The 16331-nt window shown below is 34.9% G+C and overlaps 1 protein-coding gene across 5 annotated transcripts in view; it reads right to left on the bottom strand.

Moving 5' to 3' along the window:
- STX17 (syntaxin 17) overlaps positions 1–16331 on the bottom strand; it is a 71634-nt gene that overhangs the window by 19133 nt on the left and 36170 nt on the right. For all 5 annotated transcript variants that reach the window (XR_004803963.1, XR_003130081.2, XM_025433070.2 and 2 more), the window contains exons 4-6: positions 10223–10448; positions 2574–2689; positions 2448–2498 (exon numbers count right to left, since the gene is read on the bottom strand). Coding sequence is in view for 3 of the 5 variants with exons in the window: in XM_025433070.2 (XP_025288855.1) it covers positions 2448–2498; positions 2574–2689; positions 10223–10448 (393 nt within the window). In the remaining 2 variants the exon portion in view is untranslated. The remainder of the gene's footprint in view (positions 1–2447; positions 2499–2573; positions 2690–10222; positions 10449–16331) is intronic.

Here is a 16331-nt window from a genome sequence, read left to right as displayed (position 1 = left end):
GTTCCTACACAAATCTTCCTAAGATTAGGGGTTGGGAGCTGCTTACGTAACCTAATTGGATATATAATTGTTAAATGGCCACAAGCCCTCAATTTTCCTTTCATGTGCCTATCCCTTTAGAAGGGAAATGTATTTGTCTGGAATGAGAACTTTGGACATGTTTAGTTTGTTTCTTAAATCAACTTTATTGAGGTATAACTTATATACATTATAATTCACAAATTTTTATGTGTAGATATCAATGATTTTTGACAAATGTATATACTTGCAGAACCATACATGTACAGATTTTACAAACAGCATTAAATCAGAGAGTTAAAATAACTGAATAAAACTTGATTCTGAAACAACAAATATTTGGGGATTCTTGTATCGTTCCCTTTTATATGCAAGTATATTGACAGATTGTATAGCTACCTAATCCAGAAACTTCAAGCATTTTGCTTCTTCTGATTTAGAAGCATCAAAAAAGGAAAATGCTTTAAACAATTTACTGATGTTCAATTTTAGGCATTAGATTTTAAGAAAAAATATAAAAACTAGAAAACAAGCAGATGAAGGGATTAGCACTGAAAAGCCTAGGAATCACACATTCTAGAAAGAACACATTTGAGAATTAAGAGCTCTTAAAAGAAAAAAAAATATGATGACGTTGGACAGGGTGAGGAAGGATAATGTTGGCCTCAAAAAGTTGAAAAATATTATATGAGAAAATGACAAAACTTGTTCAGTATATGGTTCCAAGAGGGCAAAAGTACCAATGGGAAGTTATTACAGGGCAGAGTTTATATCAGGAAGAACTTCTAAGAGGTAGAGTCTCCAAATGGAATGGCTAAAGTATAGAGTATTCCTGTACTATAATTGTTCAAAAAGAGGTGAAAAACCATCTATATGAGAAGCTGGGGCAAGAACAGAAGAATTAGATTAGCTGGCCTCATTAAGTCCTTTGCAGTGCTAGTTCCAATATTGTGTAATCTAGGGATTTCTTATACTTGAAAGCCAGATGTCAGGGAAACCATAATTCATATATATATAAAACCCCAAATCACAGTTTGATTGAGAACAAAGGACTAAACCTAGACATAAGCATGAGCAGACACAGGTTTGTTCCTGTATGTGCATACAGATATACACACACTTACATCCAACCTTCCTATACCTCCTGGGAAGGAAACATAAGAATAATTTAGAAAAAACAATGACAGAAAACCTGTTCTGTCTTTCCCACCAAATCTACTTTATGTTCCTTCATCTATGTTGATATCACTGGCCACGCAATTATGCAGAATAAGCTTTAATATTTTACTCTTCCATCTTCCTCTAATTTCTACTAAGTCTACCCCAGAAATACCTCTTAGCTGTCCTTTACCTTCATACTTGTATTGCCATTGCTCTTGGTGAAACTCTTGCTATTGATTTCTAACTAGTCCTCCTGCCTACTATCTCCTCCTTCCCAGAGCCATAATTCACACTGCTAACAGTAATCTTTCTCAAGCAGAATGGATCATATCACTCTAATCTGCTCAAAAATCTATACTGGCTCCCTAATATCTACAAATTTAGGTTCAAATTCTTTGGTATGGCCTTCAATGCCACCTCATTCTGGCCTGCACACTCCTTGCTTTGCCTGCCTATAGTAGTTCATGCTTTGGTTATTACTGCAATACTTGTCGTTCTTCAAAGGCCATACACTTGTGTACTCCATGTCTTTATTCAGCTGTTTTCAAACGCACCCTTCCCCACTTCCCATCTGTGGACATTGTACTCAATTTTCAAGGCTCAAGCAAATGCTACCTATCTCGTGAAGCTATCCTAATGCTTCTATCTCACAACCCTTGCCTCTCTCCCTTGGAATAAAATGCTTCTCTTAAAGCTGATAATACCTCCCTTCATACCTCATTTTTGCACTTAATAATCATGCTTGAAATTTCAGTTTTAGGGGTCCAACCTTATCAACAGCCACTATTAAGTCCTTGAAGGCAAAGAATAGGCTTCATTTACTTCTATAGCTAACCCTGTCGGACCCCAGGTGCCAAGGATCTAACACAGTACCTTTTAAATAACAAACATTTGATAAATGTTTATTAAATTTATCTGGAAGTTGAGGACCATTGGACTTCAATCCATGGTTCAACATCAGTCTTAAAAATTCTAATTTCTGGGATCCCTGGGTGGCGCAGCGGTTTGGCGCCTGCCTTTGGCCCAGGGCGCGATCCTGGAGACCCGGGATCGAATCCCACATCGGGCTCCCGGTGCATGGAGCCTGCTTCTCCCTCTGCCTGTGTCTCTGCCCCTCTCTCTCTCTCTCTCTCTGTGACTATCATAAATAATTTAAAAAAAAAAAATTCTAATTTCTATTGAAATTATAATCAAAAGCCTAGGAATTAATAAAAGCTTCTTATCTTATTAATCTAACATCTCTGAGCCAAAAACAATTAAATACTTACATTCACTAGGAGAGAGAAATCAGTAACCAGTTGGCTAAGTTCAATTAAATCCTTAAAAAGAGAGAGAAGAAAGTTACTTACTTTTTTGCCTAACAGCTACCAAAACAAAAAGAATTTTTAACATACCGCTTCTAAGGTTTCCCATGATTCTGCAGCATTTTGATCTCGAGGAATTTCAGGCAACGCATATACCTGAGTCATAGTCTGAGGATCAGCTTCAGCCTCAGCAGTGTGAAATGTTCCTGGATGAACACAGCCTCGTGTTTAGTTTATGGGCTTTTGTTAGAAAGCAGATAGCATAAATCAATTTTGTAAAACAATTCCCATGTAAAATGCTAACTAACTGAATTCAGGCTAAAAGTAAATTGATTATTCTATAAAAATAGATGTATCTATGGGCAGATTATTCCAAGGGTAACAAATATTCTACAAAAAATCTCAAGAAGATAGCTACAAATGCCATCTACCCAATCTGAATAACTAGAGCTCAGTGTGGAAGAAGCACAGAAGGAGAACTATTCTATTTGGCCAACATTCCATGAAGAGACCCACTAGAAACAGGTTTCACACTTTCAATGTAAATCATTAACCTTTCCTTTGGATATTTTAGTAATAAATATCAGATTCAGAAGGTGTTACAAGTAGGGACATCATGTTTGTTTTTTTTTTTTTTTAACAATGAAAATCAGCCATTTGGGGTAACAATAAATTTGTTATCAAATGAACAACTCTTACCATGAAGATCTTTTCATACATATTGTCATCCTCCTTCTCAGACTCATTTTTCTAGCCCATGTCTCCATTGCTTCTATTTCTTTTCTGAGTTTTGAAAAGTCGTCAATCCACTAAAGCCTTCCTCAGTAAAACTGCTAGGATGATGAATTAATTTACACTCCAAACTCCACCTTCAAGTTTTTATTTCCTTGTATTGGTTTTCCCTATCATTCATTCATTAAACTGATATGTACAGAATGCCTAGTAAATGCTAATCGGTATGCTAAGGTACTATAGACACAGTGGTAAACCATATAAACAGCTCCAGAAGTCAACATAGTACAATGGTTAGGAGCATGGGCCTAGTCAGAAAGACCTGGGTTAGATTCTGGTTTGGCTAATTACTAGCTCTTTGAATCATTGTCCTCATTTTTATTTATTTTTTAAAAAGATTTTATTTATTTATTCATGGGAGACACACAGGGAGAGAGAGAGAGAAGCAGAGACACAGGCAGAGGGAGAAGCAGGCTCCATGCAGGGAGCCCAATGTGGGACTCGATCCTGGGTCTCCAGGATCATGCCCTGGGCTGAAAGTGGCGCTAAACTTCTGCCCTGTCCTCATTTTTAAAATAAGGTGAAAGGGATGATATCTGGCTCAGTTGGAAGAGCATGTGATTCTCTATCTTGGGGTCGTGAGTTCAAGACCCATACTGGGTGTAGACATCACTTAAATGAATAAATAAAAACTTAAAATAAAATAAAATAAGGTGATAGGTATTTATTTTGCACTGTGCCTGGCTTAAATATTGAGTATAAGTGGCTTAGTAGTTACTACTACAATAAATAGGCATTGCTACTGTTACTATTATTAATGGAACTTACCATATTATGTACAATACACTATATTAACAGGCAAGGCCAGTATAGTCTGATAAGAACTATGATATGAATAAATATGTAATGCTGGTGAGCACAGAAGAGAGGTATTTAACCTAGATGTGGGGAGGGGAGAGTAGCTGGAGGTTTTGAAGCTGAAACCTGAGAATGAACAGAAATTACATAGGTGAACTGGGGCAAAGGTGGAGGGGAAAGCATAGTATTCAGGTCAGGGAGAATGATACATGCATAGGTTTGGGAACTGAAATACAGACTATGAAAGAGAAAAGCAAATGTTGAGCTCTTTTAGAAATCTAACGTGACATTATTCATGGCATTGTAAACTATGTTAAAGAATTCTGTTTTTCTCATAAGATCAATATGGAACTATTAAAAGGAGCTGGAAACTACTGGGAAGCTGGAGGGTGCCATAATCAGATTTCAGATTTAGAAAGAGAACCATAGCTGTAGTGTAAAGAATAGATTAAGGATAAAGTTGAAAGGTAAAAAAAAATTAGAGAGTGAAAACCCAGTTGGGAGACTTTGCAGTATGTCCAGTGCAAAATGATGATGGCCTGTTTGAGGACAGTGGCAGTGGAAATGGAAAGAAGAGATGTGAAGGTCTAATTCCTTTTGTCCTCCTTACTTCAAATTCAAAATATCTACCACTTTAATATTACCTGACAACTGTTATGTATTGTGTTAGGTACCAAAGATGAGAAAATGAGTAATACAAAGTAGATGTTCTCAAGGAACTTATATTCTAGAAGAGTTAGACATACAAAGAGATAAATCCTAAAACAGTAAGAGATTGCAATGGTATTTAGATAATCATATATAGGTACATACAATATTCTGTGGGTATTCTAAGTTTGGGATGGCATCTGACCCAGCTTGGTGTGGTGTGCAGTTTATGAGACAACGTCCCAAAATAGGTGATCTTACAAGACAAAGAAAATAGGAATATAAATTCTACATAGAGAGACCAGCACAAAAAAGGCCCTCAAAGAAGAAAAGATAAACCTTAACATAAAATCAGCAGGTTGGTCTTGCCAAAGAATGAAATAAAAGACACAGAGTTACAAACATAGAATATTATATAGATGGTTAGGAGGGGTTTAACCATAGACCAGTTAAAGACTTTGTACCTTATCTGGCAGACAGTAGAGAGCTACTAAAGTGTTACATGCAAAGACTTGACATAATGACATATGACACCTTATCTACTCCTAAAAGTCATTACTCTAAGTTCATCTTCTCAATTTCTTTTTCATCCTAGTCTATAACTGAATGGCATTTTATAAAACTGCATTACTATTTTACTTTTGAAATTTATGAATGTTTTACCTCTCGAGGAAAAGAATCTGTTTGAATTGTTTAGGAAGGGCATAGTCAGTTGACTAAAAAATATTTCGTAGGCTTATCAGAATTGACAGTGTTCTTTTAATTTTGAATTTTAGCTTATCTGAATACATTTCCTTATCTTGAAGAGCAAAAACATCAGATAAAGTTTTACATTACAACATTATGGCAAGTATCCAATATTTTAAAAGCTCTCTGATTTTTACAAATGTTTAAAAGAGTTATTTATCCTATGTCCTAACTTATCACATAAAGACACTTTCATTTTCCCATCAATCAAGATAAATGAATTCCTCTAAGACCGCTCTTCCACTTAATATTTCTATTGTAATAAGAACTCCAACTTCTTTAATAGGATGATGAATAATGATAACTTTGTTATCATTAACAGACCAAATGTAAAGCAGAATTTTATAATTACAACATCCACTCTAAGGATTTTTATAAGCCATAACCTTTATGCTATTATAGAGGATTTAAATGGAGTATACCAGGGTATATAACAAAATGAGGGGAGACTGTCATACATAAATTCTTGATCTAAAAAATGAAGGAGTGGGAAATGTTTGGCATTTTAAGTAAACCTAACAGATTTCCTCTGGTAAAAAATAAGAAGTGTTTAAGTCATTTACGTCTCACTTGAAACCAAATTGCGTATGCATCTTAGTTCAAATGGAGTCTTAGAACAAAGAAATCTGTTCTATTCCATGGAAAATCCTGCTGTAAACTTACAACTCTGAACATCACTAATCAATCTGAGGCATAACTAACAATTAAGAAAGAAATCCTTTAATTTCTACAACTTCCATAATTCATTTATTCCAGCTTATTTTAGAAATCACTACCTCAGTGAACATCTATTGACTTTGAACTTTTAGAAACTGCTACAGACGTGATGAGGGAAAACAGTGAGACAGATTATAGCTGCAGGAAAGAAGGATGAAGTACTCACCCTGTGCACAGAACTCAAATTGCTATTGTTTTATATGATGAAATAATCTAAGATAGTTCCATCCACACGCAAACAACTGCAAGTGTAAAGAATGTAGAACACATGTAGAATACATATATCACTCCCCAGTTTTTCAAACTCCAGTTTTAAAATCTTATTATTGACTTCAAACTCAAATAAACATGAAGATATTCTTATTTGAAGCTAATAACACAGACATAAGACTTTTCCCTTCTCTCTATACAACCAAACATTCTCTTTCTCTCTGTATTTCATGAAAGGCAATGATTCTTCAAAGAATTATAATACAACACAGAAGAAATTTCCACTAAACTTCAATATGTGAGGAAAAGTTTCATTATAAATCTAAATTAATTCAAAGGCATTTCCTGAATTCTTCGTGTTCTGACTGTTTAAAAATAGTGAAATTAATCTATTGATCATGAATACCAACCTATCTAGCCAAATAAAATGACTTCTAAGTCATGGCTTAAGGAGTATTTTTAAGAAAATTAAAACCAACAGAAAACATATCTTCTTAATAATATACAAAACTATCCACGTGCTTCACAAAACTGTTCACTACATGTATATATACCTGTGATAAAATCTGATATTTCATCAAATTCAATATGCGGTCTGAAGTTCCCAGCAGTTTTAAGATTGGATTCTTTTCTTTTCTGAGTATTTGTTTAAAATGTAATAAGATTCTATTCCTATTGCACTGGTGAACTGTATGTGCTGGAAGGGGAGTAAGAAAGACAAAGATGGAGAGAAGCCCTGATTCACTCTATATGACTTGATATATCTTTCTAAATACAAATCAAATTTGTAGGTTCATCACTTCTCTTGGTGGGAAGCAATATGCTAAAAATGAAACTAGACACACAAGTGAGACAGAAGGGAGTTTCTCAGATCAAGCAAGATTGGCAGAGAAGATTTGCTTTAGGAACTCTCAGAATCTGGACAAAAGAAGCAGCAAAATCATCACAGCTTCCCCCTAAACTTAATAAGCTTCTTTTACTCTCCAGAGAACATAAAACACCCTATTCTACTTGTTATTTCTATCTGTAAATGAAAAACTATTTTTGTATTTTGATCTCACTCATGGAAATGTGGCAACATTGCTCCTGAATCTCTGCTGATATTTCCAACCAATTTATTTAGAATCAGATTGAATTTTTAAAGGAAGAAGTATTTTAAGGCATTTAACTTCTATGCAAATCAAACACATTTTTTCTGTATAGGCTGTCACTACTAAATGAGTATTGAAAGCAAAAACAAAGAAAAACCAGAAAGCACAGGATAAAAACATGTAGAATTGCAGAAAAGAGTCCATAACTAGAAGACCACACATGGAACAAACCCAATTCCTATCCTACTCTTAAGGTCTTATGTAAATCAGTTGCTTTGTTTTTATTCTTCTTCTTTCCCATCCTCTCAATTATTTGTTAATAATAATTCTGGATTTAAGGCAACCTAGTAGAACTTCTCATTTGGTGAAATTCTCAGGCACTTGGTGAGACAGGTCATTTTAACTGCTTAATGTTGGCAATGAATTCAAAGTCAAAGTACTATCTCACCAGTAGACCATTTGGAATTTGAAATTCTACACATTGTTTTAGGTATAAATTAGGTATTTTATAAATAAGATGACCGTCTCAATCAAATCAGCACTAGTTATAGAAATTTAATCATGTAGTTTTTCCCAGTGGCAAGTGATTAGGTCTTTAGTTGATTTGATGTTCCATGAATTGAGAAATCTAAGAATCAAAAGAGTTGGAAAATGAATTTTGTCATTTCTTCTTCCTCATCCTCTGGCTCTGCTTCAATCTTTTTCATCTTCTCTGTACATGTGCTTCCTCAAATGTTGCATAAATATATATATATATATTAATACCTGTCAGCTTTCCTACAGAGAAATTTAATTGCCAGCAAACTATGTAAACTGCCTTCTTCTCATAATCACCCAGTTCCTCTGATGATATATAAACCTAAGTTTGTTGAGCCCAAACCCAAGTTTGTTGAGTCCCACTGGCAGAAACTCAAATAATGCAGTAATAAAATGCAAATAAGACCAAGTATTAGAATAGTATCATATGTGAGAAACCTCAGAACTCAAACCTTTTGTTTTTGAAGGAATTGCTGGTGATGGGCAATTCAAAACTAAATAGCAAGAGACTGATATCAACGACTCTTTCCAGAAAAACCAACATATCTTCATTGTTGTTACTGTCCTCACAACTGTCACAGTGTTTAGGTAGATAAGAGAGCTGCTTAATCACATGGAAGCCCAGTTTCTCTATACATGCACATAAAGTATCAGGTTCACACTAAATGATATGAACAGCATTTAGCTGCATCATTATGGTGGTGATTAATACACACAGAATAACATAAACAGTAGCTACAAACTATCAAAAGGCATTATTCCTAAATATTCTTCAACCAAGGGGCTGAGTGGTAACATCTCCTTCTATCCTAAATGACACTTTAGGTACTGGTTATCCACAGAGTGTAGTGAGTATAGTACATCTGAAATTACAAAACTGCCTCTAAAAAAGTACTTATTCTCTCACATTTATGAAACATTTATTAATGGTCTACTATGTGCCAAGCACTATGTACTATGTGCTAGGTACTCAGGATATAGTAAAAGCAAGATTGCAAAGAAACTCTGGATGATGGCCTAAATGTTTCCTCTAATTTTTCAATTTTGACTTCCCTATGAATTACTGGATCATTAGCACTGAAAATAAAACGTCAAAAATAATCTGGTTTTGGAGACAGGGAATGGTATAAGAGCCTCCTACATACATGAAATGGTGAAAACTGGACAGGTATAACATCTCTTAGATTCTAATTTATAATTTATTAAGATTTAAAAGCATCTTAGAACATACAAAATATAACAAGATAGCATAAATTAAAAGGGAAACAAAAAAGGAAAAATGAAGGGAGCAATTATAAAATAAAGCCAGGACAGTTAAAAACTTTGGCTTTTGGTAGTTAAAAAAAATTCAGACGTAAGCATTCCAGTAAATAACTGAAGTAGAGAAACCTTATCAGTTATTCTAGCCAATATCCTTTTAATGAGATTTTAAAAAGACCAACTGCTTTCAAGTACTATTATGTATTAAACCAAGAATTTTTTTTCAGGGTTCAATTATCAGTTACATTCTTAAAAAAGATATGATGAAAAGTTCTGCTGGACCGTTTCTTAGAGTACCATTTCACAAAAGCTGATAGCATGACCCTCAATGCAGGTTTGTTTTTTGTTTTTTTTTTAATGTTGTCTGTTAAATTCAGAAAACTGAGCTGATAGATCTAAAGTCCCTATGAAAGAAAATCAGAATGCCAAAGAAAGAGGTATGCCTGGTTAGGCTACTCTTGCACCCGGACATGAAGGGGGTATCCTCTGCAAATTAGGATGAAATTTTCAATATATAGACAAATAGGTACTTAGAAGTTCCACTCTATATAGCATAGCTTCAAAATTTTTATCCCATGAAACTTTATCTACATGCATTTCTTTTTTTTTTTTTAAGATTTTTATTTATTTATTCATGAGAGACAGACAGAGAGAGAGAGAGAGAGAGAGAGACAGGCAGAGGGAGAAGCAGGCTCCATGCGGGGAGCCCAATGCAGGACTCGATCCCGGGACTCCAGGATCACGCCCCGGGCGGAAGGCAGGCTCTAAACCACTGAGCCACCCAGGGATCCCCTCTACATGAATTTCTAGGCATGCCCAGGGTCCAAGAATTCAACATACTGAAATAGGACGTGATCCCTGGAAACTTATGTATCTGCAATAGTTATACAAGATGGTGAACTGCATTACTATGAACAAGAGTAAGACTTAGTACGTTACCACCAACAGTCATGGATCTGGTCAAAGAAGGCTGTAGTAAAGTTTCTTCATCATTAAATTGTTTCTTAAGTTCTTCTACAGATTCCAGATGGAGTTGAAGAAATTCTGCTGTTGCTGCTGATGCTTCTTCTTTAACAGGATCTATCATTCTCTTTAGAAGTACTAGGTCATCCTTTCGGACTTTCAAACAAAGTTTCTCCATTTCTCGAATATTGGAACGGAGTTGCTATAAAAGAAAAAAAAATCATTAAAGCCACCATCTGTTAAAATACCTTTATTTTCAGAGGTAATCTGTGATAATGATCACGAATGGAAATGATTTCCAGTGTCCTCTACAACAAAAGCTACCTATAACATTTTTCTATTTTTCATGTCTTTAATCAAATTGAGCTTAAGAACTCATATTCTCATGTTTTGAATTTATTTAGCATTTTTTCCTTCATTAAATGTGATTATTACAAAGGTAACAAACACTCTTCATAATAAACCAAACAGTGTAGAACATATCAAGAAAAACTTAATGATTTCCCTCTTCACCAATCCAACCACCTCTTTTAACCCAGTCCTCCTACACATTTCCCAATGCTCATGCAAACATTAACATATATAGACTTTCCTTTTACAATGAAATGGATAACATGTGCAGGATAATCTATAATTTGTTATTCCTCACCCCAGTGATGTAACAATACCATCATGGGTATACTGTACTCCATGGTATGGATGTATAATTACATAAAGGGTCACTGCATAAATAATAATTTATTAAATAATATTATTTATTAAATAATAATTTATGCAGTGACCCTTCCAAGTGATCAACAGTCATGCATGTTGTTTCCAAAACAGGAGTCCTTGAATATATCCTAATATACCATAACAGTATATATTAGTATTATAGTATATACATTGTACTGTATTTTGTAGAAATGATTCCCAAAAGTGAGAGTACTCAAAGGATCATGTGCTTTATTTCAATAGCTATTATCAGTAGCTAAAGTAAATAGTTACCTAAGTAAGAATTTATATTACCACCAAAGTATGAGTTTTCCCACATACTGCCAGTACTACATGGTTATCTCACTGTTGCTTTAATTGCATTTCTGAGTGAAGTTACTGGATTTATATCAAATTATTTCCTCCTCTTTTTAGAATCATCTACTGACATAATCATAAATTTTCCTCTAATATGCTGATACGAGTTATGGGTAGGTTTCATAATATAGAGCCATCTTTACGTTCCTGAGAAAAACTCTTCCTGATCACATATATAATTTTTTGGACTCTATTAGCTAATAAATTACTTGGACTTTAACACATGTCTGTCTATATGTGCGTGCGTCTATATTATCTTTACTAGATTTAAACTCACTATAAGAGGTTTGGGGTTGTGCTAGCTTCACAGAACGACATGGGGAATTTTCCATCTTTTCCAATGGCCTATACTTTGAAAACATAAAAACCAAAAATATTGTTTGACAATTAAATAGAACTTACTTGCATGAACGATCTGAGTATGATGCTTCTGAAAAATTATAGATCTCTATAGTATTGACCATATATTTTAGAATATACTTTAATATTTGTGTAATATCTTAAATTCTTCTCCCCTATTGCACTTCCACATATTCTAATGCAAGTTCTGTATAATAGGACAGAATGTATTAACTTCTTTAATTTCTCAAGTACCTACTCTGGGTGAAGTATTACATCCTATATTCTTACATTCCACATTATTAACTTATAGAAAAATCAGATCAAAGAAAACTTGCTTAGAATTTACTTAATTTTATCTAGTAGCAAAGCTTAGTTAAATTAAAACCCGGGTATTTTTTTATTAAGTTTTCATTTTAATTCCAGCATAGTTAACATGTAGAATTATATTAGTTTCCTGTGTACAAGACAGCAATACAACAATTCCATACAATACCCAGTGCTCATCCCAAGTACACTCCTTAATCCCCATCACATATTTAACCCATTCTCCCACCTCCCTCCCTTCTAGTAACCATCAGTTTGTTCTCAGTTTATAGTTTGTTTCTAGGTTTCTCTTTTCTCCTTTGCCGGTTTTGTTCCTTAAATTCCACATATGAGTGAAATCATATGGTTTTGTCTTTCTCTTATTCTATTTAGCATTGTACTCTCTAGCTCCATCCATGTTGTTCCAAACGGTAAGATTTCATTCTTTTTTTGGTAATGGGTGAATAATATTCTGGTATGTGTGTATCACATCTTCTTTATCCATTCATCTATCCATGGGCACCTGGCCTGCTTCCATAATTTAGCTATTGTAAATACTACTACTATAAACATAGGGGTGCGTGTATCTCTTTGAATTAGGGCTTTTGTATTTTGGGGGTAAATAACCAGTATTGCAATACTGGATTGTAGGGTAGTTTTATTTTTAACTTTCTGAGGAGCCTCCTTACTGTTTCCGCAGTGGCTGCACCAGTTTGCATTCCCATCAACAGTGCATGAGGATTCATTTTTTTTCCATATCCTCACCAGTGCTTATTTCTTGTGTTTTTGATTTTAGCATTCTGACAAGATAATTGATTTCTCTGACAAGTGTAAGGTGACATCTCATTGTAGTTTTGTTTTACATTTCCCTGATAATGAGTGATGTTGTGTATTACTTCATGTGTCTGTTGGCCATCTGGATGTCTTCTTTGAAGAAATGTCTGTTCATGTTTTCTGTCAACTTTTAATTGGATTGTTTGTTTTCGGGGTGTTGAATTGTATCAGTTCTTTATCTTTTGGATACCAACTCTTTATTGGATATGTCATTTGCAAATATCTTCTTGCATTCAGTAGGTTGCCTTTTAGCTTTGTTGATTGTTTCCTTTGCTGTGCAGAAGCTTTTTATTTTGATGTAGTCCCAATAGTTTATTTTTTTATTTCCCTTGCCTTAGGATATCTATCTAGAAAAATGTTGCTATGGCCAATATTAGAAAAATTACTGCCTGTGCTCTCTTCTAGGATTTTTTTTTTCCTTCTAGGATTTTTATGAAAACCTACGTATTGGGATCCCTGGGTGGCGCAGCGGTTTAGCGCCTGCCTTTGGCCCAGGGCGCAATCCTGGAGACCTGGGATCAAATCCCACGTCGGGCTCCCGGTGCATGGAGCCTGCTTCTCCCTCTGCCTATGTCTCTGCCTCTCTCTCTCTCTCTCTCTCTCTGTGTGTGACTATCATAAATAAATAAAAATTAAAAAAAAAAGAAAGAAAACCTACGTATTCTTAAAAGTCCAGCAATCTTCCCATTAAACTATAACCATAATTCATATATATGGTACCTTAATATAATCTAAGGTATTTATTTTATTCTAGCAAAATTAAAAACAATTCTGGAAAAAATAGTTTAGCTACAACCTAATGTATCTTGTGAGATATTCTGGGTGAATAAAAAAAGTTGTGTTTCCATCTTGCCATGACTCTATATTTTCTTTAACCTTCTGTCACTCTTATGTGAACTAGAAAACCTAAGGATAACTGTACTGTAAGTTTAAAATATGTGATATAGGGGATCCTTGGGTGGCTCAGCGGTTTAGCACCTGCCTTTGGCCCAGGGCACGATCCTGGAGTCACGGGATAGAGTCCCACGTCGGGCTCCCGGCACGGAGCCTGCTTCTCTCTCTGCCTGTGTCTCTGCCTCTCTCTCTCTCTCTCTCTCTCTCTATCATAAATAAATAAATAAATCTTTAAAAAAATAAAATAATAAAATAAAATAAAATATGTGATATGCAAGCATTACTACGGAAAAATCATAGAACATAGAGGCATATGTGATCATCTAATACAATCTTATGATTTTACAAGAGGGAAACTGGACTCCAGATGGAACACAGTGGCAGAATTAGGTCTAGTGTCCAGTTTTCAAGTCCTGGAACAATACTATTTCTAACATACCACCAATTCTTGGCTGTGCAATTCCTTTCTGAACTACAGTTGTAAAGCTTGGTTACGTAGTTGCCACATAGTCCACAAAATATTTTAGGCAGTATTATCTTGGAGAAGCATTAAAGTTTCTGCAGCTAACGACCATTTGCTTATGACATTCTTCCTCTCTTATAGAATTTGTACATGTTTATGTCCCCAAATTATAGTGTCTGGAATTCTATTGCTAAGGGTAGAGAGGAAAATGTTAAAAGAAAGAAAACATCCACTGAACTATAAAATCTGACACTAAAGTAACAAAAACAAAAATAATGGCTAAATTTCTATTAACACTTACTATAAGCTGTCCATTGTACTATGTATTTACCTTCATCTTTTTTACCTCCACAGCTTACCTTTAAGCAGATATTACTACTATGCTCATTTGGCAGAAAATTAAAGACATTTTTAAGTTTTTTTTTTAAATATTTTACCTATTTATTCATTGGGGGGGGGGAGGCAGAGATACAGGCAGAGGGAAAAGCAGGCTCCCCAGAGGGAGCCCAATGCAGGACTTGATCCCAGACCCCAGGATCCAAAGGCAGATGCTCAACCGCTGAGCCACCAAGGCGTCCCCCACAAGACATTTTTTTTTAAAAAGCCCAGGATTACACTTCTAGTAAAAAGTACAGCCAGGAATTAAATCCAGGCTACAGAGCATATGTTCTCAACAACTTTTGTACATAGCTATACTATCCAACAGAAATATAATGCAAGCCATAAATATAAGGTATATATATATATATATATATATATATATATATATATATAATATTTAAACTTTATAATAGTCACATTAAAAAGTAAAAAGAAACAAGTTAAGTTTAATGTTTTATTTAACCAAATACATTCAAAATATTACCATTTCAACATGTGATCAATATAAAACTTATTAATGAAATATTTTACATTCATAGCACATCTCAATTCAAACTAGCCACATTTTTTTCAAAGGGGACTTGAAGTCATGACCCTGAGATCAAGACCTGACCTGAGATCAAGAGTCAGACATTTAATAGACTAAGCCACCCAGGTACCCCCAAATTAACCACACTGTAAGTGCTCAACAATTAAATGTGGCTAGGAGCTACCGTATTAGCACAGCAACAGAATCGCTCCAAAATCAAATAAAAGGAACAGGATAGTAAGGCCATATGTGAAAAATATAAAGTAGGTATTTCTGCCTCTGGGTGTAGCAAGATAGATAATTCAAACTAACCCTCTCACCAATGACTAGTTAAAGCATTGGCAATGAAACAAATGACAAAGAAACAAAATTCAAAGGCATCAAAAAGCAAATAAAATAGTAAAAAGTTTGTAGGCCATGAACTAGACAAAGGTGGAAAACCACAGGTGAGTCCTGAACTCAAAGCCACATCTGCTTGGAGGTATTTATTTACCAGAGTGTTTGACAGCCTCACAAATTTCTGGGTAAAATACTCAATGCGGGGGCCTGCTAAATATAACCACTATGGTGCTTTGAGCTGGGATCTGAAAGAGCTGTACCCAGAGAGCACAGGTGATCCTGAAATAAATCAGCCCTCACATGAACTATAGTTTGGCTTCCAGTCTTTTGGGTAGTGTATAAAAATTTTAATCCTTGAAACTATATAAAGATAATCGTGGGGCAGCATGGGTGGGTCAGCGGCTTGTGCTGCCTTCAGCCCAGGGTGTGATCCTGGAGACCCAGGATCGAGTCCCACGTCAGGCTCCCTGCACAGGGCCTGCTTCTCCCTCTGTGTCTCAGCCTCTCTTGCTGTCTCTCTGTGTCTCTCCTGAATAAATAAATAAAATCTTTAAAAAAAAAAAAGGTAATTGTAGAAAATCAGTACCCCAGGGGCTTAGAGGCAGTAAATGAAATCCTCTCTAGGGGAAGATAATATTATCCCTATCCTCAAATAATTTCTATAAATAAGTTTTCAAATATAATGCCCACCAAAGATAATTAAGCACAGAAGGACAAACACAACATGGAGAAAGAATAGCAGAAACAATAGACAATAGGAGCATCCAAAGGGACATTTGATATGCATAAAAGCAAATGTAGCCTAAAAAACTATGGTTACTTTGTCCAAAGATATAAAAACCAAGCTTGGAAATTCAGCAAACAATGGAATTATAAAAAGCAAAATACAGGTTTTTAAAAAGAATGAATATTCTATAGTTTAAAAATAG

Source organism: Canis lupus, chromosome 11 (assembly GCF_003254725.2).
Source record: "Canis lupus dingo isolate Sandy chromosome 11, ASM325472v2, whole genome shotgun sequence".
Taxonomy (NCBI): Eukaryota; Metazoa; Chordata; class Mammalia; order Carnivora; family Canidae; genus Canis; species Canis lupus.
This window is presented reverse-complemented; position numbering and strand designations above follow the sequence as displayed.